Source organism: Accipiter gentilis, chromosome 27 (assembly GCF_929443795.1).
Source record: "Accipiter gentilis chromosome 27, bAccGen1.1, whole genome shotgun sequence".
Taxonomy (NCBI): domain Eukaryota; kingdom Metazoa; phylum Chordata; class Aves; order Accipitriformes; family Accipitridae; genus Astur; species Astur gentilis.
In genome coordinates, this window is record NC_064906.1 from 6779353 (window position 1) to 6805960 (window position 26608).

At 36.5% G+C, this 26608-nt stretch overlaps 1 protein-coding gene across 1 annotated transcript in view; it reads left to right on the forward strand.

The window, feature by feature from the left end:
• The window catches only part of CCDC102B (coiled-coil domain containing 102B), a 151002-nt gene that overhangs the window by 33766 nt on the left and 90628 nt on the right, over window positions 1-26608 (forward strand). The window contains exon 4 of the mRNA XM_049830460.1: window positions 4668-4857. Within this exon, the coding sequence (XP_049686417.1) occupies window positions 4668-4857 (190 nt within the window). The remainder of the gene's footprint in view (window positions 1-4667; window positions 4858-26608) is intronic.

Here is a 26608-nt window from a genome sequence, read left to right on the forward strand (position 1 = left end):
AGCCCTGAGGCAAAGAGAGACTTTCCTCTGCTGAGTCTTCTTTCAGCTCTTTACAACAGCTCCCATCAGCTAGCTGGCCTTGAGCGCCTCCAGCTGAACTCCTGGAGCTGGAAGGGCCCTGACAGGGGTTTTGGGGTGTGAGTGGGATTGGGAATGCATTGCACAGGTGTGAGAGACAAATTCTGTCTACTCCAAAGAAGGTGCATCTTTTTAGCTGCGAGTGACAAAATTACACATGATGACTCTGTGAAGTTGGTGTTCTGACCTGGAAACTGAAAGTTGGGATGTGGCACCTCACTTTTTTTCACATGTTCTTTACTAAAGAAGAAAAAGAGAACAAATACTTCCTATGAGAGCATCATATGAAAAGTGGTATTTGGGATACGCATAAGGTATAGTTTGGGAGAGCTTTAATGCATAACAAACCTGATTACTGGCACTCTGAAAATTAGTATTTCAGACAGTATGAGTTCTAGTACTTTGCTGGACAACAATTTATAGTGAAATCAATTATACCAAAATTGTCTATTCATGATTTTGTACAAGTTAATATTTTTCTTCTGACTTTATTATGGAGTTTTTCATCTATATGGTATATTAAATATTTAAATTTATCATTATAGGACCTTGTAGACATCTTGGGTGCAATGAATTGAAATTTTACAGACAGAGAGATAAGTAAATTTATCTTTGACTCAGATCTTGGTTTCGTAGTCATCTCGTGCTTAATTGCCTGACTGAAATTCAACCTTGGATGGCTTTGTAATTTCTCTCTACTTGAAGTCTGCCAAAAATGAATTGGTATTGATTAGTGTCATCGGTGTGAAAAGGTGAACTTTCAGGCTTAGAATTTGAGTTGTGTGTGTTTTGGCAGATACTTTGCAAGAACATAGGGCTTTCTTGTGTTCCAGATCTTTCATGGGTACTTGTAAGACATTATGCCTGCATATTTATTTAGAAAATATACAGGTTTTGTGATTGTAATCCAGTAGATGGTATTTGAACAACTATAAATCTGCACAACTTGGGGGGGGAGGGAGTAAAAAGTTTTGGTGCTAAATAGAGGTTTGTCATCCCTTCATTTCCAGTTGTACAGAAATTTAGTGGATAGAGTTTAAAGACCTCATTAGAAATATGCGAGCATCTAACATTTTCTTGTGCATTGGAGTTAACATCTTGTACTCTATCATCAGTGGGCAGACCACGCCAAAAAATATCAAACCCAAAACCAGGGGTATAAAATTATCTTTCCCTGATTCCCTGTTTAATCTCAGTACAGATGTTTATCACCTTCTAAGGAATTTAGCTTGGTAAAAAGCCTCTAAAGACTGTGAGGTAGCATGTACATAAAATATAGGCTTTTCACTCTGTTGTATTTTACCCAGATGGACCATACCCCCTAAAACCAGTAGTTTTGTAGCTGTGTAAAGTCTTTTCATGCAAGAAAAAGTCCATAATGTAAAGACAACTGCTGAATAGCATAATTGTTTAATAAGTTAAAATTAGTTCCCAGTTAGTCTGCAAATATGATACAGAGTGTCAAAGGAATATATTCCTTTCTTACTTGCTAGTTTGCCTAATCTTAGATCAAAGGCCTATTTCAGTTTTAAGAACTGTTTCAGAGTTCTCTCTAAATAATACTCTCCAACAGTGTATTATTATGTGAAGACTGGCAAAGGTTTTAAGAATTCTGTTGGTGTGTGTGGAGGGTTGCTCATTTGTTGTTCTTGTGTTTGCTTTGTTAAGGGAAGCAAATAATCCATGATGAGAAGGAACAGCCTGAGGAATTGTCTTTTGCTGGTGGAATAAAATGCCTTTAAACATAATCCATTCAGTTTTTAACTCTTTGACAGTTGACTTCTCTAAGTGAAGTAGTTGGTATTCATTGTCTGTATTTAGAATCATAGAGTATCTCAAGTTGGAAGAGACCCATAAGGATTGAGTCCAACTCCTTGCTCCTCGCAGGACTACCTAAAAATAAATCGTATGACTAAAAGCATCGTCCACATGCTCCTTGAACTCTGACAGGCTTGGTCTGTGATCACTTCCCTGGGGAGCCTGTTCCAGTGACCAACCACTCTCTCAGCGAAGAACCTTTTCCTAACGTCCAACCTGAATTTCCCCTGACTCAGCTTCATTCCATTTCCTTGTGTCCTGTCACTGGTCACCAGAGAGAGGAGATCAGCACCTCCCCCTTGAGGAAGTTGTAGTCTGCCATGAGGTCACCCCTCAGCCTTCTCTCCTCCAAGCTGAACAAGCCAGGTGACCTCACCAGCTCCTCAGAAGTCTTGCCCTCGAGACCTCTCACCATCTTGTCTGCCCTCCTCCAGACACACTCGCATAGTTTGATCTCCTTCTTATTTTGAGACACCCCAAAGTTCACACAGTACTTGAGGTAAGGCCACACCAGTGCAGTGTAGAGTGGGACAATCACCTCCCTCGACCGGCCAGCTATACTGTTCTTGATGCACCCTAGGACACGGGTAGCCCTTTTGGCTCTCAGGGCACATTGTTGACTCATATGCAGCTTGCCATAAACCCAGACCCCCAGATCTCTTTCCATGGGGCTGCTCTCCAGCCTCTCGTCCCCCAGTTTGTACATATAACCAGGGTTACCCCATCCCAGGTGCAGAATCTGGCACTTGCTCTTGTTAAATTTCATATGGTTGGTGATTGCCATACATTATGTGAATTGGCTTAGAATTGGAATTTAAAGATTACTCTAATTAATTTGCTAATTAAGTATTTTCTTGTAATGTCTTAGTTCTTTTATTCTTGATTTCCTATTTATTCCAAGGAATATACTTTAGTATTTAGATGCAACTTTAGCTCATGAAGTGTCCATACCTAAATAATATAAACCTTTGGAAATTATGGACCTCATTTTCAAATGGATAAACTTATGGATGGGGTCTGATTTATACATGGAAGCTGTTTGAAACATCAGCACTGCTGTTTGTCTTTTATCGTTCTTCATCATGAGAAGATGAAGCTTGTGGAGAAAAAAAGCACTTGGTCGTCTTTTTTTTTTTTTTTTTTTTTTTTTTTTTATTCCTCCTTCCCCCTACTTGGTCTTCTGGGGAATCCTCTAGTTTATCATGTATAGAATATTAGCTAGAGGAATATCTGGAAAAATATTATCATTGTTTGTAAACAAGCACTTGTCATTTTCCATTGAATATGATTTTTGTCCTTACTAAGAGAGACTCAAAAAGCATTTCTAGTTTCCTCTGAAAATTTGAACGAGCCTCTTTAACTTTATAGGGTATCTAATTATTTCTATTTGTTCAGAAATAAGGTAGGAACAGACAACTTTACTATTTGATTTAGCTAGATAATTACATTGTTACAATTCACAGGGTCTGAATTATGTTTTTCTAATGCTGTAATGCCTCATTCTCTTTGCTTTATGTGCAATAGCTTTTCATTATTTGCCAGAAATTGATTTTAAAATAAAAGTAACCAATATCTGAAAAAGTACACCTTCCTAGACCTTTCTAACCCCTTGTTGATACAGATATCCTGTTTCTTCAGTGAAATGCCCTGCACTGTTGTCAGTCTATACTTTCATCAAATAACCAATTTTAGTTTTCACAGAACTGAAAATTGTAAATTTATTAAAATTCTGACTTTTATGTATTAGCATTTCTCTTCTTTTTTATGTAAGATGAAAGATCTGGAACCTTTAATTTTCACAGTTTTTAATCTATCTTAATCTCCTTTAATCTTTTTATAAGTACCAGTTAATAATAACTTGTTAATAGTAAGTACTTGTCAATAATAATCTGATAAATATCTCTTAGTACCTGATAAGTACCGTTTTTGTCCTATACAAATACATTCATTTTATCAATTTTTCTTTTGAAATCTGAGGAGCATTTTGTACATTCTTGGCAAACCTGTGTCTAGTTGTCTCTGAGGGGGAAATAAAATCAGTTGTTAGGTCATAACTTCATAGGACTTAGTAATATGACGTTTTGTTGATATGTGTAATTCCTCCTGTATGTGGATTAGATAAATGGATTCAGAAAGATGGGTTATCCTAAGTTAAGATTACAACATTGGCCATAAAAGATAATATTTCCCTTAAGACTATTAATTGTGACCTCAAGAAACAGAGTAGTCTGAAAACTTAAAGATCTTTCATCTGGTCACTAGGATAGCAGTTTCTACTACTGAAGACATACTTTAGAACTTCTTCCATTTAATGAATATACATTATAGTCCATCTAAAGTGTAAACAGACTATAACTAAAAATATGCTCTTTGGGGGAATAAAAAGTGAACTTTGACACTGTCAGACCAAATATCAGTCTCAATTATATTTAAAACAGTCTTTTGTTTTGGTTTGGTTTTAATACTGTTCCATAAATAGCAGGAAGAGAAATAAGATTTGATTACCAGTTACTATACTAAAGTATTAGCTATACTTTAGGTAAAGGTACAATTAATGAAAAATTTACTCTTTTGTTCTTTTTCTCTCCAAATTCAAGCACTTAGCATTATGAAACATGGAAAACTTATACCTTGGACTGATTTCTAAGATGCCTACCTTACGCTGAGGTGAGGCCATTAGCCTCACCCAGTAAATAACAAGGGGTTTTAATCATATTATTATTCTTTCTTTTTCTCTCTTTTGGTTGTTCTCCCACCACAATCCTTGCCAGGTGGAAAGACTGCAGTTTGAGAATACCTCTGAATGGGGAAAGAGAGAGAGACTTGAAGCAGGAAAGCAAAGTTTGGAAGAAGAGAACAGAAGACTGAAGTTGCAGGTAAAAGAAATTCAGGGACTTCTGGAGATGAAAAATAAAGCAACACTAACTAAATTGAATTGTGATCATCAAAATGCACAAATAAGTTGCTAATTAAGAATAAGGTATGTTCATTGCTTAGTTTGATTACTTGGAGAGCATTCCCCAAAATAATTACTATTTCATAATGTCAAACTGTGCCCCTAAAACAAGGGTTGTGTGATACAGAACAGCCTTGTCTGCATCTCAGACCTGGACAGTTAGAACTCAGTGACTTTGAATTTCTATAGGGTACAGAAACAGAAAGAAATATCTTTTTTATTTTTAAAAGGAGCAGGGAGAGATGTCAAGTCTGACAAGATGAGGGAGCAAAAGTGAAGACTGGGAGTAACAGAAGAGATTAAGTAAGCTTTGGTAGCTATAGAGTCCTGATGAAGGTCAAAGCAAAAAAAGCTGTGAGACCAATCATTCCTCTGTCTTGCTGAATATTGAATCACTTCTTAGGGGAGAGAGAACTGAAGGAAGAGCCTTATTTCTTAATTTTTTATTCCTCTAAAATTCTGTTCACTTTTAAACTTTATTGTACTGCTAAAAATGATGTGATAAATTACTCAGAGACTCTTAGCTGTGGGTATTTCCTTTATTTTATGGTTTTCCATGCCAATAATTAAGTGGTGATCCAGGAGGCTCTTACTTTCACTGAAACTCTGAAGTCTGTGCAAGAGAAAGCAAAACACCCACCAACCCAATCAATCAATAAATATAAATACTTGATGTTACAAGTTGGGCAACATGAAACAGTTAACATTCTTATTTGCTCAAATAACAAATAATTTACTGTCATTTATATGCATTTACTCTTGAATAATGGCAATCTGAGTAACTAGGACCGGATTTAGGGTATAGTTACAATAAGTAATTTCTCTTGGGAAAGATTGAGAGAGAGGTTCTGTACTTCAGGTCTGCTTTTAAATGTAAAGATACGATTTTTCTATATTTTTGTGATGGCTCAGGAGCAGCAAATTGCAATTCACACATATAGGTTACCTTTATAAAATATCTTGCATAACAAACACCTGTTCTGGATTTTCCTTTACTAGTATTTATTGTATCATACCATATCGTATCATACCATATCGTATCAGTATTTTAATGATTTCTTTTGTAATGCAAGAAATTTGAGGTTGGATATGTGGCCAGAAAGATGCTCATCTGCTAAGGCATGTTACTGTATTCCAAATAACTTTTAGTTACATGGTTGGCCTGGGTCGGTTGGTTGTTTGTTTTTTAAAATGTTGCTTGCAGAGAATACTAGACATCTGTGATCAACTCTGTTAGTATCTCAACACTAACTGACACAAGTTCACAAATCTTAACAAAGTCAAAAGGCTGAGATGGAGCTCAGTCATCTCTCTTTCCTTCTCATAAAAGTGAATATCCCTGCAGTGTTTGCCTTTTCCTAGCTGATGATTTTAAGATAAGATTGTCTTCAAAACTATTGATTATCAGTTTAAAGGAAAAAAATAAAAATTGTACTTTAGTGTCAGCTGAAACTATGTAATCTGTCATCTGTTGGATTGGTAACAGTTATTATGCAAAGGTTAGGGTGAAAACTGATTTGTTTGCAGTTGTTTCTATCTCTGATTTAGAAGAACTGCAAATCACGGAATCACAAAACAAATCAGGGTGGAATGCACTTCAGGAGATCCTCAGTCCAACCTCCTGCTCAAAGCAAGGTCAGCTCTGAGGTCAGACCAAGTTGCTCAAGACTTTGTCCAGTGGGGTCTCAAAAACCTCCAGGACTGCACAACCTCTCTGGGCAGCATGTTTGTGATGGGTTGACCCCAGCTGGCAGGTAAGCTCCCACACAGTCCTCATTCACCTCCCCAGCAGTGGGATGGAGGAGAGAATTGGAAAGGCAAAATTGAGAAAAAACTCATGGGTTGAGATAAAGACAGTTTAATAAGTGGAAGGGGGAAGGTGATGCAAAACCAATCACATACCACCAACAGACTGATGCCCAGCCAGAGTCCAAGCAACAGCTACTCTGCAAAAACCACCCCCACCCCCCCTCTGTTGTTGCAAGGGACTCTTCCTTCCCAGGTGCAGGACTTTGTTGTTGCTGAATTTCACAAGGTACCTGTTGGCCCCTTTCTTCAACTTGGTTACGGAACTTCTTTGATTGGAGCATGCCATCTACAGGCAAGGATATTGCCTCTGCCTGTCCCAGCTTTAGGGGGAGATAGAATGGCCCTGATGGGAGCATTTTCCCTCAGAGCTGTGAATAGAGGCATCTGCTGTGCCAGGAGTAGTTTCTCCATTCTGGGCTGGGAACCTTGCCCTGTGGCGCATCACCACCAAGGTTGAACAGTCTTGTAGTCTTCAGCAGCGTTTCCAGCCAGGACTCCTTGCCAGGGCCTGCCATAGTATCCTAAAGCATATTTGCTCATGGTGCCCAGGGCTCCTGGCCCGTCTTCTATGAAGCCAAACACCCACAGACAACAGGAGTAAAATTAAAGGTCAACAGTATTAGAGGAAAGGAGGACTGTGGTGTATCCTTAATGCCACAATGAACTCTATTCACAGCAGCAAAAAGTTAGTAAGATAGAAAGAGCCTTATGAGAAAAAATACTCTAGCAATGAGTTCACCTCCAAATCAGTCATGGCACTGGAGACCTGGCCAGCCACATGTGGAGAAGATGGTGGTTTGTAGAGTTAGTTAGCATATTTTTTTAACCTAGCTGCTGACATTAAATGAAAAACAGGGGTTAAGGAAGGAGAGAATGGCTTTTTCAAGGATTCCAGCCTAACTCAATTTATATTTTAGATAGAACCTGTCTATTCCTATGTAGAGACAACCTAATGTCACTGTTGAACCTTTCCAATTTCTGAGACTGTCTCTGTCTAATTTGATCTAGTACTATCAAAAACCTGAAAAGAATGGCTTTGACTTCTGATTCAGCAGCCTTTTTTTCTGGGATAGTAGCTTGGGTTCAAATAATATAACGTGTTATATGCAGGGTTAGAAGAGTACAGAAGGATGATTTCTGTAAAATATGGGTGTTGGTTAGATGTTTAGGTTAGCAAAGGGAATCATATACAAGATTGAAACTACAACACTCTCAAGATCTTTTGCATCTTAATCTGAATGATTAGGGCTTTGTTTAGTGAGTAGACAAAAGGGATATTGGTAATGTGTTATGGAATGAATTCCAGAGCAAAACACAGTTGCCTAACACCCTAGCTTCTCCAAAACCTGTATTTGTGAGATGATTTGGGAGATCCATTGTAGTTTAGAAAAATATATAGTGTTATTAATTGATGTATGGCTGATTCATACATTTAAAGGGTATAAACAATGACAACATTTTTTCTTTAATAACAGTTTTAGTAAGATTAAACATGGTATCAAAATACAGAAGTGAAGTCCTTACATCCTTGTCTAAATGCTTTTATGTTGACATTTAGTTATCTTGCTCTTTAATAGGTATACGTTCACAGAATATAGAATATGCGCAACCTCTTGCCACTAATGGTAGTAAATCGTGAAGATTGAAGCTCTGAACACAAAGTTAATATTATGTTTTGCACAAAATGAGTCCCTAATATTATTCTTAGCTGGCAGTATGTTGGTTTAAAATGTTTCCATATGCAGTTTTTGAAAGGTTAACTTCTGTTGTACGAGATGAGCAGAATTGATGAAACAATTGACAACAGACATTGTTAGTATGTGATTTTATCGATTGTACTTCTTGGAATAGAGAATACTGTTTAAATTAATAGCTTTATTATTTGACAAATAGCATGGCAACAAATATTAAATGGATCTAACTGGTTCATCCAGGAAGGGATAAAATGAAGGAAAAGACCCCTTGTTGATGGTATAGATCAATACCCCAAACATGCTGTTTATGGAAAGATATTTTCTATTTCATCATCTGTGAGTATGACCTTGAAAGAAATTTCTAAATTAATTTTAGGGAAGAATAACTGTTCTTCTATATTATCTCTAATTATTATGGTAAAGATCTGGTTATTGAATATTTGATTAATTGAATATGTTTTGTAGTGGACTTGTACAGAATTTAAGTGTAGAATATTAAACTATGGAGCTTGTGGAGGCATAGACTAAATTCTTTTTTTTAAAGTTTAATTTCCCTTTTTAATATGATAAGTTTATAACGGTGTTAGGAAAAAAATCCATAAATTTTAAAGGTGGAATGATGGACAACATGTATTTTTAAGATGAAACCTTTTTAGTTTAACATTACCCAGCAAGATGGGTTTAAACTCATCAACACCGTTTGATTTTTCAGAAGTAGGAAGCACTCAAATTTTTAGGCAATAACTTAAAAAACCGGTCTGTGTTGGGTTTCAATGGCAAGGTTTTGGTAGCAGGGGGACTGCAGGGGTGGCTTCTGTGAGAAGAGATCAGGAGCTGCCCCATGCCAGACAACTGGTTCCAACTGGCTCCAAAAGGAGCCCACCACTAGCCAAAGCCCATCAGTGGTGCTGGTGGCACCTCTGTGAAAACACACTTAAGATACACTAAAAATGCTGAGCAGCAGTGTGTGATAGGGAGGAGTGAGGAAAAAATGTGAGAGAAACTGCTCTGCAGGGCCAGAGAAAGAAGGGGAGCTAGAGCAGAAATTCCCCTGCCACCTGTGAAGACCAGGGTGAAGCAGGTTGTCACCCCGCCACCCATGGAGGACCGCACACCAGAGCAAGTGGACATGCCATGAAGGAAGGTGGAGCCTGTGGAGAGCACATGCAGGAGCAGGCTCCTGGCAGAAGTTGCAGCCCATGGGGGACTCATGCTGGACCAATTCTTGAAGAACAGTGGCCTGTGGGAAGGACCCACTCTGGAGCAGTTCATGGAGGAGTGTATCCCATGGGAGGGATGCCCAGCTGGAGCAGGGAAACAGTGTGGCAAGGAAGGAGAAGCAGAGAGGAGCTGTTATGGACTTGACCCATAACCCACCATTCACCATCTGTGCATAAAGGGAAGAGATCGAGGAACTGAAAGTAAAGGAGTAAAGTTGAGACTGGGAAGAAGGGTAGGAGAGAAGGAACATGTTCTTAGTTTCATCTTTGTTTCTCACCATCTTACTCTATTTTTAACTGGCAATAAATTTAATTTTCCCCAAGTCAAGTCTATTTTTCTCCTGAGGGTAATTTATCTCAACCCATGAGCCCTTCCATCTTATTTTCTCCCCTATTCCTGTAGAGGAGAGGGGGTGAGAGAGCAGCCTGGTGGGCATCTGGAATCCGGCCAAGGCCCTCCCACCACTGTGTTAGAGGTGGGTGTGTTCCTCACATTTCATAGGCAAAAATTAATCTTTACGATAGCAACTTAAATGAGATTGGTTTTCTTCGTATTTTTAAAATAGAGGGACAATATCCACTCTCTCCTTTTCCTTAGACAAAAATGTGAAAGGGGTATTTCCTCCTCCTAATTACAAAATGAGAAATTTGATGATGGTTTTCTTATATGGCAGAAACTAGTTACCCTGCTGTAGTTATAAAGCCTTTGTAATTTCACAAAATCAGTGTGTAAACCTTAGTTTTTGTGAATGCAAAATTTTGATATGGGAATAGTTGTAATGTGAATGATGTGCTTCCTAACTTTAATTAAAAAACATCAGTAAAGGCTGTGAGACTAAATTACTGCTCCCTAAATCTATTTTTTAGTTGAATTAGAAAACAAAGATCAATCATTCCTTTTTTAATATCTAGAAAAATCAAATTAACAAAAATTTCAAAACAAAAATTCTCTCTTTCTGTACATCTCTAAGGATGATGTTATAACACGCTTGTACTCACTTCCAGATTTATTATCAAGATAGTATCTTTTTCTACCTTTCTCTGTAGATTAAGCTACTGTTTCAAACAAACTACCAAAATACATATACTGTGATCTGTCTTGGTATGCAATTGTATGGCAAAGATTTCAAAGTGATTGAAGTATTGGGTGGATTAACTGAAGGAAAGAAACACTGTAAATTCATGGGAATAATCACTACATACTTGATTCTCAAGAAAAAGAACTAAAAATACCACAGTTTTTAAACTTTCAGCATCATAAGGTGCTGTTTCTTCATGATTCAGGGAAAAATATTATCAGCTATTTTTCATCTTTAGTTAGGAACAGACTGTTTTTTAAAGATCGCTGTATATATCAGACCTCTTTGTTTCTAGTGCCTTCTGGGTTTTAATGGATTACCACTACTTGTGTGTAAACCCTTTGGATGAGAAGCTGTTGGATCAGATCACACCTTAGTAACACACATTTTATATGGTATATAAAACACATACATTACTTTTTTTTTTTTTAAGAAAGCAAAATCTCAGTTACAGTTTTGGCAACTGAAGTATTAAATGCTTTTCTCTTTTTGCTAAGAAAAATAATATAAAATATTCATTACAGGCAGCTGAAAAGATTGTTCATACTGTACTTTATTCTTCCCAGAAATATGTAGATCATTTTAAAGTTTATTCAATTTTGTTTGTTCTAACTGTTTACTATTTACTTGAATGTAGATGTACTGGGTCTGGCTGGGATGGAGTTAACTTTCCTCAAAGCAGCCCGTGCAGTGCTGTACTTTGTATTTGTGTCTAGAACAGGGTTGATCATGCACCAATGTTTTGGCTCTCGCTGAGCAGTGCTTGCACAGCGTCAAGGCTTTCTCTCCAACCTCCCATGCAAAGGCCCGTAGACTAGGGGTGGGCAAGAGGTTTGGATGACAAACAACCAGGACAACTGACCCAAACTGATCAAAGGGATATTCCATACCATATGATGTTGTGCTCAGCAATTAAAGCTAAGAGAACTGGGCGGGTGTGGGGTGGGGTGCATTTGTTGTTAAGGTGTTTGTCTTCTGAAGCAACTTCTATGTGTAGTGAGGCCCCACTTCCCAGAAGCAGGCTGGACATCGCCTGCTGGTGGGAAGTAGAGAATGCATCTCTGTTTATAGGTTGGGGTTTTGGCGGGTTTGGGGTTTTTTTTGCTTTGCTTCCACATGCTGCCTTTGTTTTTTGGTTTTTCTTTATTAAACTGCCTTTAGCTCGACCCGTGAGGCTTCTCATCTTATTTTCTCTCCTGTCCTGCTGAGCTGGTGGAGTGAGAGTGGCTTGGTGGGCACCTGGCACCCAGCCAAGGTTAACTTGCCACAATAGAACAGTTTTAATGAGAGACAGCCTTATTACTCCAAGCTCCAGAGAAACTTATCACAAATTATTGACTAGAACAGTATTTACAAGTACAGTTGTGAAATAAAATTTAAGAAGTGGTTGAGAAAAATTAATGGAACGAGATAAGGTGACAAATGCTGCAGCTGCATTAGCAGACCATAATATTTTGGTTCAAAGAAGTAATGAGGCTTTAAGGAAGATCCCCTCATCATCCCCGGCTTGAACTGGTATTGCTTTAGTTCAGAGTGATTTTGTGCACACTTAATTCCTTCTGAAGGAAACTATGTGGGAATCTCTGCTTCAGATATTCATGGTCCAAGCCCTAAGGCAGTGGACAGAGCTGGACCACTGACAGTTTTTGGGGTGGCCTCATACTGCATGTGGATTAAGGGCCATAGGAGCAGGCAAAACCTAGGCTCTTGTGTTTGTGCACGGGCCTCAGCACCTGCTGCTGCAGCCTACTTTTCCACTTCTGCTGTGCTGATTTACTGGTGTGAATAAAGCCAAGTACAAAAGGAGATGCAAATTGCTTCCGTGTCAACAGTGATCACAGTAGATAGCGTTCTGCCTGCCCACTATCCGAATGCTGTGATCTGCCAGAGGTGTTTTGAGGAGACAGCACAGTACAGAGGAGGAATTTTATAATTTGCCTGGATGATGTGAGAGAAGTTTTTAATAATAAGGGCTTATACTAATTGCCATGTGTTTCATTCCTGGTTTTGTGTCATAGATCTCTTGAATTGAGTTTTTAATATATTTTTTACTCTTTATCAGAGCAAAACTCAAGAGAAGACATAATTATGGTATCATTGTTAAACACTTTGATACTTCACCTAGCACTGTTCATCCAATGGAGAATTATCTTTGTTTCAGTGCAAACCTCTGGGGCTGGTTATTGTGATGGTAAAGCAGTACTGGCTGCAGAATTTGCTCCCTTAGCAGATTTTTAAAACACAAAATGTTTTGTCAGAATTACCACTTGGGATACAGCGGGGTTTTATATGATTTTTTTTTTTTTTTCTAATTACTTTTCTGGTGAAATGCTCATTTTAATTTTTTAGAAAACCTGCTAAAATGTAGAACTAAAAACAAATAAAAAGAAAGTTTTACAGATGTGTTCATTTCCTCTAGCAAATTATGCTGATGTTTAATAATAGCAAAGAAAAAAATTACTGGATTGCAAACTGTCATGGATCAACACTCAGCACTTTTACTTTCCTCACCAAATTGTTTGCAGTTTCAAAAATAATGAGTTCAGAATTATTGACAAGCAGAAGCTGAAGGTCAAAGACCAGATTTAAAAATGAATCTGTCATTTGCATGTGACTAGTGGCATAACATTTAGAGCATTAGTATGCTTCAAATTTTTCATTTAAGTTTAATATTTTATCTCCTATTTTCTAACTTCTTGAATGGACCTGTAAATTGTAGTGATAAAATTTTGAAAGATTGTATATAAATTTTGAATTACACGTTTTACAGCAATGATAAAACCCAGAAAAAGTATAGGTTTTGCTGACATGTATGTATAATCAGCTACTCTATATTGTAATTTTTCTTAATTAGGACGAGGTTTTGATTTGACTTAAGAGTACATATTTAACATTGTCCTTTAGCTTTCATAAAGTGTGAATATCTTAATATGATAATTTACTAAGGGATATATTCTAATCATAAAATAATAGAAGGTCTAGTTTGTGGCAGACTGAATGCAGTCAAATGCAGTTACCTTTTTTATTTTGGCAGAGTAGCATGAGAGTATTTGCGTGACATCAGAACAAAAGTTCCTCTAGCCCTGTATTCTGACATTGACCAAAAATGAATGTGTATGGAAGACTTACTAAGGAGAGCATAAGAATACTTTCCCAGAGCACTGTTATGGCTTGTTCATAATTTATGGCTTAGAATGTTCCAGAATGAGAGTGGTGTTTTTCAACTCTTACTCAACTCAATACTTCTTACTGAAATATCTCTTCTGTGAATTTTTTCAATTATTTTTTGAACACATGTAAACTTTTAACATTCACTGTGGCCTGTCATGAAAAATTATAAATTTAGCTGTACATTGGGTGAAGTATTTGCACTGTTTGCTTTAAATCTACACCTGCAAATTCATTATATTGAAATAGAAAATGAATTCAGTTCCCTCTTCCTTCACTCCATCTACCCCAGGATCCTATATGGCAATTCAGTTTGTTTTTCTTTTTCCCCTCCGTCTCAAGTATTATATACCAAGAATTCCTTACCATCAATCACTTATTATTATTTCTCTGAATTTCCAGTTCCAAAAGAATATAATAGGGGTGTGGGGTGTGTCCAGCCAATAGTAAAAAGAAATACACTATTGAAGATGTTAACGTATGACTGGAATAATTATATTTTCTGTTACACTTAACACGCTTTCCCTAATAACTCTTAATCTTCTGTTTACTTTTTTACTGCTATTGCACAATATTTTTAAAAAATCCTTTTATAAGTGTAAGATCTCATTTTGAGTGATAATAGTAAACTCAGAGCTACACCTCTATCAGTAAAATCAGAACTGTGTTTTGATTGTCATTACTTTGTATTTTTTCTCTTTTCATCACTAAGTATGGAAAGACTTTACTACTTTTAATCCCCTGGTATTTTTGTTTCTGTTTGTATTTACCCAGCTTCCTAAATAATTTTGATTTTTCTTTTCTGTGGCAAAAGCCAAGAATGGTTCCCTTTGGGTGTCTACAGATATGATCTTCCTGCAGCATGGAAACTCGTCGTTTATTTCTCTCTTCTTGTCCCTTCTCCCTTATCTTTTCCTGATTTAATAACTAGGCATTCCAGTATGTGAGGGCCTTTTCTTTTTCCAAGTCAGCTACGTTTCTGTAAGAATCAGTGTGGAAGGCCTTTGTTAGATGCCTTTTGAACACCTGCCTGACCTCTGACCGAGCAGAGTCAATTTATTGACTGATTCAGAAAACTGAAAGAGATTTATAAGACCGACGTTCTTTTGCACAAAAATTGTTTTGATTCTTCTTCAGTATATTATATTTGTCGATGTGTGATCTTATTTGTAATTAAGAATGTAAGTTTTCCTGTTACAGGTATTAGGTCTTTCTTTTTTCTTTGATCTCCTCTTGAAACATTTAAAAAATTGTTATTATGCTAGCTGTCTTCTAGGCCTTCTGAATTCTTTAATGACTGGTATCTGGTCCCAGGGTTTTTTAACTACCTGTCTTGTCTGTCTGTTTCATGACAATGTTCAATTTGAGACAGATCTTATGATGTAGCCAATGTATAATATATGAGCACAGTATTATTTCCATGCTTCTCCTATGTGAATATAGAGGAAATTCAAGGAGCTCTCTTGCTTCCTTTATTTTTCATCCTGATTGTGTAATGGTCAACAGACCATCAGGTTTCTTGCTGTTGATTTGTTAGAAAAAGGATTAATAATAGTTTTTATAACTTCTGCAAGTTGTTCCTCATATCATATTTGGCCTGCCTTACTATATCTTTACAAAAAGACTGCCAGAGGTAACACAGCTGAATGTTTTATTTAGATGGTTATGTCACTAATTTCCTTCTCATTAATAAATTTATTTCAGAAGTAAATCCTTAATGAATGTGTATGTGGCAAAAGTTTTGATAGCTGGCCTCATTATAGTGTTTGAGTGTTTATCTGAAATATTAATAAAATGATTAGATAAAAAATATTTATGTAAAAAGTAACTAGGGTAACTTTTAAAAAGTGGAAATAAATCAGATATTTTAGTCTGTTTGTACATGTGTTGGTCCAATTCTCTTACAAAAAAAACCCCAAACAACCAGACTAGGGTTAAAAAATAAAAAAATGGGTATTCTTCAAGAGTACTCTGACAACAGACATGGTGTCAATTTCTATATTGAAAAGTATTGAAATATATTCCAGTGGTGTTATAATCTATGGAGACAGAAATACTGTAGTATAGAATGTTTTTTAAATGTTGCCATAGGAAGGACTAAAGGATGGCAGTGAATTAACACTCTTTGAGATACATGTTCCATTTTATTAAACTTTTAAGCTTTATTCATCTTAATGTCTTTTTTCATGCCTGGGTAATAATGTTTATTTTAAGAAGAACTCTAGGTAATGTAAATGTTTTTGTGTATTGTTCTGAAGCATAAAAGAAAAAGTTCTATGAAGGATCAATTTAAAAGAGGTCCAATTTGCCACATCTGTAATGGGATTCTGGACAAATATACTAGCTGTAACCATTACAAATTGTCTTCTACTTCATATGTGTTTTATTCAGTAAAAATAAAGTGTGTTGTTTTGATACAGCAAAGAGAAAACCACACAATAAAATGTGAGTACCTAATGTACAGTGTCCATGATGTAACTCTCTTGCAGACTTTCAAAGTTTTTTATAATAGCGCCATTGGTTCATAGTAGATAATGGATGGTATCTGATTTTTTTATAATGTGGTTTACTGTAACCTCAGGGTATTTGTCATAATATTATGGAAACTCTTGTAGAAAAATGAGGAGAAAGTAATTTGTCCATGTTTATCTATGAGGAAATACCAGTGTTATGGGCTTATATAGCAGTGTCCTTTTGTCATTTCTACATTTGTGGCTGTATGTGGCTGCTTCTTTGTCCTAAAACAGTAAAACCCGGTGATCCTGCACTGCTTTCTTCCTATTAATGCAAATGCATTTGTAGCCCTACATGTATATGAAATCACTCTGTCATGTATATTCATAAGTATTGTAGAGAAAAAAAATTTTGGCAATATTTTGCATCAGAATTTATTCAAATTAATTTGAAGCGCTTAGTGGTGATACTCAAGAAACTGATAAACCACTATGCTTTCACTCCACTGGAGACACTCCAAAATCACTAGACAATAACTCAAGATATTGATCTAAGGGGGAGAGCTATGTGTTTCTGAGGTTTTGGGGGCATTGTTTATTTGTTTGTTTAAACAAACAAGTTGTAAAGAAATTGGAAATCCCAAATTAACTACTGCCATTCATCCTTCTGTATAAAAATAAAAAAATATGAGACAACAAACTCATAAATCAAGTGTGCCATATGCAAACCCAACGGATGTTAGGTTCAATGCTATTCCAATTACTGTTAATTAATGAAAAATATTTTAATATTTTTGAATACCTAGGAGTTTGCTTTACTAGTATTTCTGTAACTATGTTATATTCAGTTACTTCATAGCAGTGTATAACACTTTCATGTGGCCTTCAATTGCTTAAGAAGATATTCTAAAGAGTGAGGATTTATTGTTATATTGAAAGAATAAATAAGTATGGTCCTGATGTAAGGCAAACAGCATTAATTAGTCTGTGGTACTAGAAATAATTTAGCAATGAAACTATGAATTTGTAAGGACCTTTGTGAATCTGTTACTACTTTGCAGGGGAGTGGTGAAAATCTGAATTGATGACCATAGTGCTTTGGAAACAATTGTTTTTAGAACAAGAGACTTAAATTTGGAAAAAATATGAGTTAAAGAAAAGATGTTACATTTTTTAAATGTGCAAAAAAAAAATCCCACATTTCTCAACAAAACTTAATTTGACCCTATTCGTCTCTTCTGTTTTCAAAACGTTCTACAAAAAACTTGTACTTTATAAACTGTCAAGTTTGTTTCCATCAAGAAATACTGAATGCTTCAATAATGTTGAAAAATTGCCGTGTTAACACTAAGAGATTAAGTATATCAAAGATATTTAAAAGCCTTGAATACTTATAGTTTTATTTGATGAATTATGCATTCTCTGAAGTAGGAAGAAATAAATGTTAATGAAGTTGATATGTCCTGACACTATTGTGACTACAGTTTACTAATCTGTAACTAATTGATTAGGTAACACAGGATTAGAAATCACATGTTTTTAATTTCCAGGACCATCTTTCACTATACTAGTTATTTCTTATCCAAGAACAATTTGTGTTCTTATGTGTTTTCCAAGTGCTTATTTTTTCTGAAATGTGACAGGTCATGAAATTCAGCTTATAATTTATTTATAAGGAATTTATTACTAGTGACCCAAATCTGTGATGACAACTCACAAGAGGTTTTCAAGACCTTTCAGAGTGTGTGGTGCTTACTAGCTTCTAAACACATAGGTTAATTTCATTGAACAGTGGATGCAACCTGCACAGAAATGTTAAATTAAGTGCTCCAGGATATTCCTATATTAAATTTCACAAGAACAAATCAGGCTTGTAAGTGTGAAGCAGAAGTTTTGCTCTCTGGAATGCTGAAGGTCATATGCCAATCAAACACAAGTTGTGAAAACTGGAGTTTATGAGAAGCAGTGACTAGAAATGTTTCAAATCCCATTTATTCCTCCTGCAGAGAAAAAGATTGTTTTTCTTCTTAATGAAAACAAGATTTGTCTCTAAACCTTGGATATGATTCCCTAACTTGTATATAGTACTGTAGAATATTAAAATATGTTCTATATCATCTTCTATAATTTTCTGAACATCTCTGTTCATCCCATGCATTTGTGTTCTGTCCATTATAAAAATGTGTTTACATACTGAAGTTATAAATTCAATTGATGAAAAAAACCCAATACATCTAGAATCAAAACAATGCAATACTAAAGTATTTGAAAAGGTGTTTGGTGTTCAGTACTGTAAGCTAAGACTTAACTTTTTCTTTATGTTCTCTAAATTGTTATATGTTTAAATACAATGTGTTTTCTTTATCCTGAAAAGGATATAAAAAAATAAAGAAATGATGTTAGGATCACTTGTAATTAGAAAACTGCTATAAATGGTCATACAAAGCTAGACACAGTAAAAATTAAGTTTGACTTATGTGGGGCTTCTTGCTTTGATCCAAGAATAGGAAAATGGAATTATGCTTTAAAGTAACAAGGCCTTAAAAAAAACCAAAAAAACCCAAAAAAACCCTAACCTGTAAACCTGGTTGTCCTGAAAGTATATTCCAAACTGCAACTGGGCTGTTTTATGAAAATGAAAGAGTTGTAAGCTGGTGTGTTGAAAATGTACATTGTATTTCAAATATACTATTTTTGTTGTTGTTAGGATTGCTCCTAAACAGAAGGTAAAAAATAACCAAATAGCTTTTCTGTACATGAGTGAGACATAAGTACAAAACTTCGGGTTTTTTTTTTTTTAACCTAAAACACTTGATACGAATGACAGAGAAAGCAACTGATAAAATATAGCCTTGTTACATACTCCTTATTAGTATATATGGTTTGTTGTGATATAAAAATATATATTTAAATATAAAGATAAACAAGCATGTTTTGTAGTGTCGGAGAATCATAGGAAAAGTGTGAATCATCCAATTCATGTCATGTTCCAAAACTCAGGTACATTGATGTGAATTCACTGTCTTACAGCTCCGAGCAGTAAATCAGCATAATAGTAGAATCATTCATCAGAAATGCTTGACAGATACTATTTATGAACTCCGAAACAGATATTGTGCATTTTTTTTTTATTCTATGTGGTGCATATTTCTTTTAACAGAAGAATTATTATAAATTCTGATATTCAGGATCTGAAATAAAATGAGTGCTCTGGGTATAGACTAGTAAACTGTCATTTTGGACGAGTGAGAGTAGACTGATAAATCCAGCTTGGATGTGTATGTAGGTTGGAGTATTTCATACCTATCTTTGAACTGCAGACAAAATTATAAGGCTTTGTATTTTTCTTATTTTTAAACAATGCTGTGGGGCTAAGGAATTTGTCTTGCGCTAGAGTGTTTGTTCAGTTTGGGTCTAGAGAAATAGGAGCTGTGTTTTATAAAATCAGATAAATTGATTTAGAAATGTCACCAGTGATATGGTGGCATTTTCTAATATATCCCAAGGTAAATATAACCTTTCACTCAAAATTTTCATTAGTGAAATTTTGTGGTCGTATAGCCTGTTTCTTATTTGGAGTCTTTATTATTTAAATGATATTAAAAAATCATTGGATACACAAGCAGATTTACCTTTTTAGAGACATTTAGCCATGAATTATCATTTATTATGCCAGATAAGAATGGGTAATATGAAGTATTTGAACATAAATATGCTGTAAACAATCTCCAGAGACAGAAAAACTGATTTATCAGTATTAGTTTCAAGATACTTTGTGTTAAGGTCATCAGTATGATTATACTTCATTTCAGATGAAATATTTGTCTATATTCCCTACTTAAAACATAAGAAACATCATTAATATTATTGTCTTTCTGAAATAAAAGACTGCGATGGGTTGACCCTGACTGAACACCAGGTGCCCACCAAAGCCGTTCTATCACTCCCCCATCCTCAGCTGGACAGGGGAGAGAAAAAAATATATATAACAAAAAGCTTGCGGGTCAAGATAAGGACAGGAGAGATCATTCACTATTAATTACCATCACGGGCAAAACAGACTCAATTTGTGAAAATTAACTCAATTTATTACAAATCAACCAGAGCAAGGTAATGAGAAATAAAACGAAATCTCAGAACACCTTCCCAACCACCCCTCCCTTCTTCCCGGGCACAACTCCCGGATTTCACCACCAAGCCCCCCCAGCGGCACAGGGGGACAGGGATGGGGTTTATGGTCATCACACATTATTTTCTGCTGCTTCACCTCCTCAGGGCAAGGGCTGATCACACTCTTCCCCTGCTCCAGCGTGGGGTCCCACCTATGGCAGACAGTCCTCCACGAACTCCTCCAATGTGGGTCCTTCCCACGGGCTGCAGTTCTTCACGAACTGCTCCAGCATGGTTCCCTTCCATGGGCTGCAGTCCTTCAGGCACAGACTGCTCCAGCGTGGGTCCCCCACGGGGTCACAAGTCCTGCCAGAAAACCTGCTCCGTGGGCTCCTCTCTCCACAGATCCGCAGGTCCTGCCAGGAGCCTGCTCCAGCGCGGGGTTCCCACAGGGTCACAGCCTCCTTCGGGAACCCACCTGCTCTGGCGTGGGGTCCTCCACAGGCTACAGGTGGAGATCTGCTCCCCCGTGGAGCTCCCTGGGCTGCAGGGGGACAGCCTGCCTCACCAGGGGCTTCACCACGGGCTGCAGGGGAATCTCCGCTCCGGCGCCTGGAGCATCTCCTCCCCCTCCTTTTTCACTGACCTTGGTGTCCGCAGGCTTGTTTCTCTTACATGTTCTCACTGCTCACTCCGGCGGCTGTTTCTCTCTGTCCCAACCTTTTTTTCCTTCTTGAAAATGTTATCACAGAGGCGTTACCACTATCACTGATGGGCTCGGCCTTGGCCGGCGGCGGGTCCGTCTTAGAGCCGGCTGGTATGGGCTCTCTCTCGATCACATGGGAAGCTTCCAGCAGCTTCTTACAGAAGCCACCCCTGTAACCCCCCTGCTACCAAAACCTTGCCAGACAAAACCAATACAAATATATATTTCAACATGCTCACCGAACAAGGCTTTGGTAACACCATAGTTGTTGCTAGTGGTTTGGTTTTAGGGTAGTCTAGAGAATACAGAGAATGGAGAATACTCCATTTTTATAAATGTACTTATTACCTAGCTACTGGGCCTCTCAAGAAATAAAGAATACAGAGTAGTCTGCTGTCTTGCATGACCTGAAATAGCCACAGATTGTTGATGCCGAGTATCAAATTGAAGGTTATCCAGTGTCCTACCTATCTCATTTACACAAGCAAAATACATTGCTTATTATTGATTCAAATTTTTAAAAATTTCCTTTTTTTAATGTCTGTTATGGTCCTCACTGAATTAGCATATTCACATATTTTTGGGCCAGTGGTTACCATAACATTGTGTCAGTCACTTTATCCAGACTTTCAAACATATTTTTATCGTTTTTCTTCTCAGGATCACTTATTTCCACTATTTATACATATGGTAGTAAGTCTGTCATTAGCATGGTAGGAAATGGCTGAGCAGAAGTTGAATGGCTGATCAAAGAATTCCCACTGAGGAATTGTCAGACAAGGCAAAGTGGAATTTTTGGTATGAGAAACATATATGGGAAATGGTGGGAAAGCATGCATACCAACTAGAAACTTTTATGAAATGGTGCAATCTTTCTATGCATAGCCTTCAGAGACCAAGAATGTTATAACACTTCCATCTTTAAACTTTTTGTCTTTTTCCATGTATTGTGTCCTCTTACTCTTTTACCCTAGCCTACTGCTAGACCAGACATAATTCCCTTGATGACACTAGAAAAAGTTGAGAGGAAAATTATGCTCCTTTAGAATAGTCCTCAGGTAAATTGCTCTAAAGAGCTGTCAAAAGTGCCTTACTGGTTTTGTAGCACATGCATTAGAAGTACCTTCCTGGTGATCTAAGGAAAGAGTAATGCTACATACTTCCTTTTTCAAGATCCGAGATAACAATATTATCCTGCAAGAAGGCTTCAGGTGTGCTCTGAAAATTGCTTATTGTGAAGTCTTTCCACCACACTGTACTAACTCACTCAATGGCTTCTAGGAACATATCAAAATTATACAGATTTTTTAAATTATTATTTTTATTTAATCCTTTGAGCCAGGTAGCAATACTGTGTGGTTACTGCACAGATCTGTTGTTCATAAAAAAACCCAAACAAATCCTCCCCCCCCTAAAAAAAAGCCTAACCACACTACCAATGTTTTTGTATTTCTCTGAGGTGGGCAGCTCTCAGTCTACAAATATAGTTAGGTACAGTAGATCAGTAAGACAGAAAGTATGAATAAGATATTATATTATGCTAATATAATGTCCTAATGTGTATTTAGGATGACTGTATGACATTGTGTGCACAAGTCAGTAAGATAATCTAGATGGGAAGGTTGCTTTTAACTTTTCTATGTGTGTTAAATGGGCAGCAGCTGCATGGAATTAGCAAATTGAACTAGACTAAGATATGCACTAGGTATATAAGATAACGTATGCTACAGAAGAACTGTACTTACAGTGGGACTGTAATTATATAAATACACACTGGCAAAACTAATGGTTTTGTCAACGTGATAGCATCCAGCTCAAGATGTAGCACAAGGTTGCATTAAAACCCAAGCAAACAAAAACCTTATTGCTATTTTAGGCTAAGGTGTTCATACCTCTTCTCTGTCCTGCCCTGCCTCACCCCCAGAAATTGTATTCAAGTGGCATCCAAAGGTCTCATTTATAGATGTTTGGGAGTAGTCTTGTTCAAAGTACAAGTCTTGAATGGATTACAAGATTTCATAACTGAAAATCTGGGGCTCTTGGTCATGTCCATTATACAGATGAGCTTCATAAGACTTCTGAAGCGATGCCCTGATTTCGGCAAATGCAGAAGCTGTATTGCAGATGCTCTGCATCATTGGTCTGACCACACACGGTAAATTTGGCATGAGAAAAATGTGTTGGCTTTCCTGAATGTGCTCATACCATCTGTTCGCATCATACCCAATAGATCTGACTTCTTGGAAATGTTGATTAACTGTACTCATGTGCTAAATAGGACACATGTACGTGTTGCTGAATGCTAGAGCAGCATGACTATCTGAGAAAGGTAAATGGTGATAAAAACTTAATGTAGCTTTCCTTCATATTCAAGGTGTGTTACAAAGGATGATTTTTATTATTTCCCTAGCATGATTCTGTTACCTTAAATATGTGTAGCTCTTTGTTAATGGCACTAAATCATGCTTCAAGGAACAGAGCTTGAGGAACGAATGAAACGCTGTTGCATTTCATGACATGCCTGAGAAATAACGATGTGGTGCATGGATGTTTGTTAAAGCAGTTTTGCATTTATTTTTTTTCCTCCCTGTCTTTTAATCCTGTGCATTGAGCTTATGACTGTTATAGTCCTTCATTTTCTGCTCAGTCTTGCTTCTTGATACTATGGTTAGAACCTAAAAATTACCCCAGTAATTCAATTATGGTTCCTGCAATCTACTGTTGTGGTTTAATCCAGGTAGGCAGCTCTGCCCCATGCAGCTGCTCACTCACTCCCCCTGCGGTGGGATGGAGGAGAGAATCAGAAGGGTAAAAGTGAGAAAACTCATGGGTTGAGATAAAGACTCCATCACGCATAATGGTTACTTGGGAAGACAAACGCCATCATTCTGAACATGCCCCCCTTCTTCGCCCAGCTTTTACTGCTGAGCATGATGTCATATGGTCTGGGATATCCGTTGGGTCACTTGGGGTCAGCTGTCCTGGCTGTGTCCCCTCCCAACTTCTTGTGCCCCCCCCCAGCCTCCTCGCTGACGGGCACCATGGGAAACAGAAAAGGCCATGATGTTGCGCAGTCACTGCTCAGTAATAGTTAATACATTGGTGTGTTATCAACACTGTTTTGGTCACAAATCCAAATTACAGCACCATATGACCTGCTATGAAGAAAACTTACTCTATCCCAACCAAAACCAGTACATCTATGAAAGATTCCTTCAGGTTACGTTTTTCTCTTTATGAAAGACAAGTTAAAGCAGTATTACTTTGCCTAAAATGAGATATTACTTATCTGTTTAAAGCATCTACTTCAATAATTTATTTTACTTCTTTTTGTTGATAGAATCTAGGCAGTGAACAGAGAGACTGAATGAAACTAAACAATGCAGATAGCATATACTTATGTAATTATGTTTATGGAAAAACTACCATTATACATTTCTAATTGGACATTTGCTTCCAATAGTACGTTTTTGTCAGCTATAGATTCACAGGCTTTAGAGCAACAGGTTTTAGTTATGATCTGGAGGTGGACCAGGATACTTGTATTGATCTTTATTCAAAAATAAATGTTCCATGTGCCCTTTTTTTACATAATACATCGTGACGATAGAAAAGTAATAATACTTAGGAAAAAAAGTACCATCTCTGTGTAATTAAGGATGACTGCATATTAGTGTGGGTTTCTGTTACTATCATTCCAATACAATATATTACTGAGGGAAAAAATAAAATTCTATTGGTCTAAATATATGATGTTTGTGGTAACATGTTATAATAACATGAGAAGTTTTGCGGTTTGGACAGGATTGCGTTAGAAAATGGCTGGTATAATAATTTTAGCTAATTCAATGTTAATAAAGCCAAACTAAAGGAACCAGAGAACAGTAAATTCATATGTTATTATTTAAATAATAAAATGCATAAGAAACTTTATTTATTTTTTTTTTAATCTATTTAAATAATAATTTTATCACATGCTTCCAGACTCACCCAAAAGCTTTTTTCTGCCATGCTGGAAATTCTATTCTCCTAATAAATAAAAATATAGAGCATCTCAGTTGTCACTTCAGTTTAAATAAATTTTATGTTTAGAATCTGGCATAACAAAAGTTTAAAGTATTGATGAAATGAGGCTGATACTGTATGGGGGAGGACCGTAGCTGAAATTCCACTTGAATATTGATAAAAATTACAGATTTTTTTTCCCCTCTAAAGTTTGTATTTTGAAAGTCTAACAAATCAATCTTGGAGTGGTAAAGATGGAATTTACAATACAAGTTAAAATGAGATCCTTGGTTAGTTCTTAATTGGCTTCTTTTCCTTTTTAGCAATTCTTCTGTGATAAAATTTGTCTTTTTTAAATAATTATTGTCTCTACTCACTTGACCATATTTGAAGATTCACTTTTTCAAGATAATTCCTTCTTTGTTTGCCATAGTTCAATCTTAGCTGCAATGTCAGCATTTCATTTCAGGCACATGCTTCTTAAGACCATCGCTCTTGTTGGCAGGATTAAGGACCGAAAAAGAAAATCACTGCTAATTATTGTCCCCTTGTGGTATTTTAGATTGTTCTTTTAAATGTTTTTATTTTTTGTCTGTGTACCATCAACATACAAAGGTCATATAAAATACCAATAATTAGAGTTCAGCTCTGTTATTTCAGTTGCTCCTTCATTATGTATCAACAGCATTCAGAACAGTTAATGGCTTTTTTTTTTTTTTTTTTTTTTTTTTTACTGACTGAGCTCTGGAAAGGCATTAAATTCCATCTTTCTTTGAAGGACATGCAGTTGTCATGCAATGCACTTTTTCTATAGGTGTGTAAAGTTGTCCTTCACATCTCAAAATAAAAAGACTGGAATAAAGCAGAAAATATCTGACTAGGTCTGCCATATCTGTCAGTTTGTCAAATTATTAGCTTAATAAATAGAATATCTATCTAAATTAAAGGGAAAAAAAGTGTGTTTTTCTTGTGCAGCATAAATGGACATTTTTCTTACAACTGATTAGGACATTCATTTTCAAATTTCATTTGCTTATTGATCCACAACAATAAATGTTGCATAGGAATTTTTCTAGCTTCTCTGGGTTTTCTCTTCTACTAAGAGGGAGTAGAAGCAGAGTAAAGTTACTGCTGTTGCTGTTTTTTCTTTGAATTCTGTCAATAAGCAATAGATTAGGTAAAGTGACAATTATTAGTATGTGTCTAGATAGCATTCACATGCTCCAGGATCTGAAGGATACCTGTCCTGTTAGAGGAAAGAAAAAATTCCAAGGAAGAAAAGTATGTAGTCTCTTCAGAATGGTGATCCTTTTCTTTGTTTGTTTGTTTTGTCTTGCTGGCATAGTGGAATAGACACTAGAGAAGAAATCATTCATTAAATGTTGTTTTATCACATTCTTCAGTGAAAATTAACTGTCACTCTGTTTAAGATTTGGACTTCACTATTATGAGTAAATCAGTTTGTTGGTGTTATTTTGAGCATAATGAACTTTGAACTTGTCCCTAATTTAT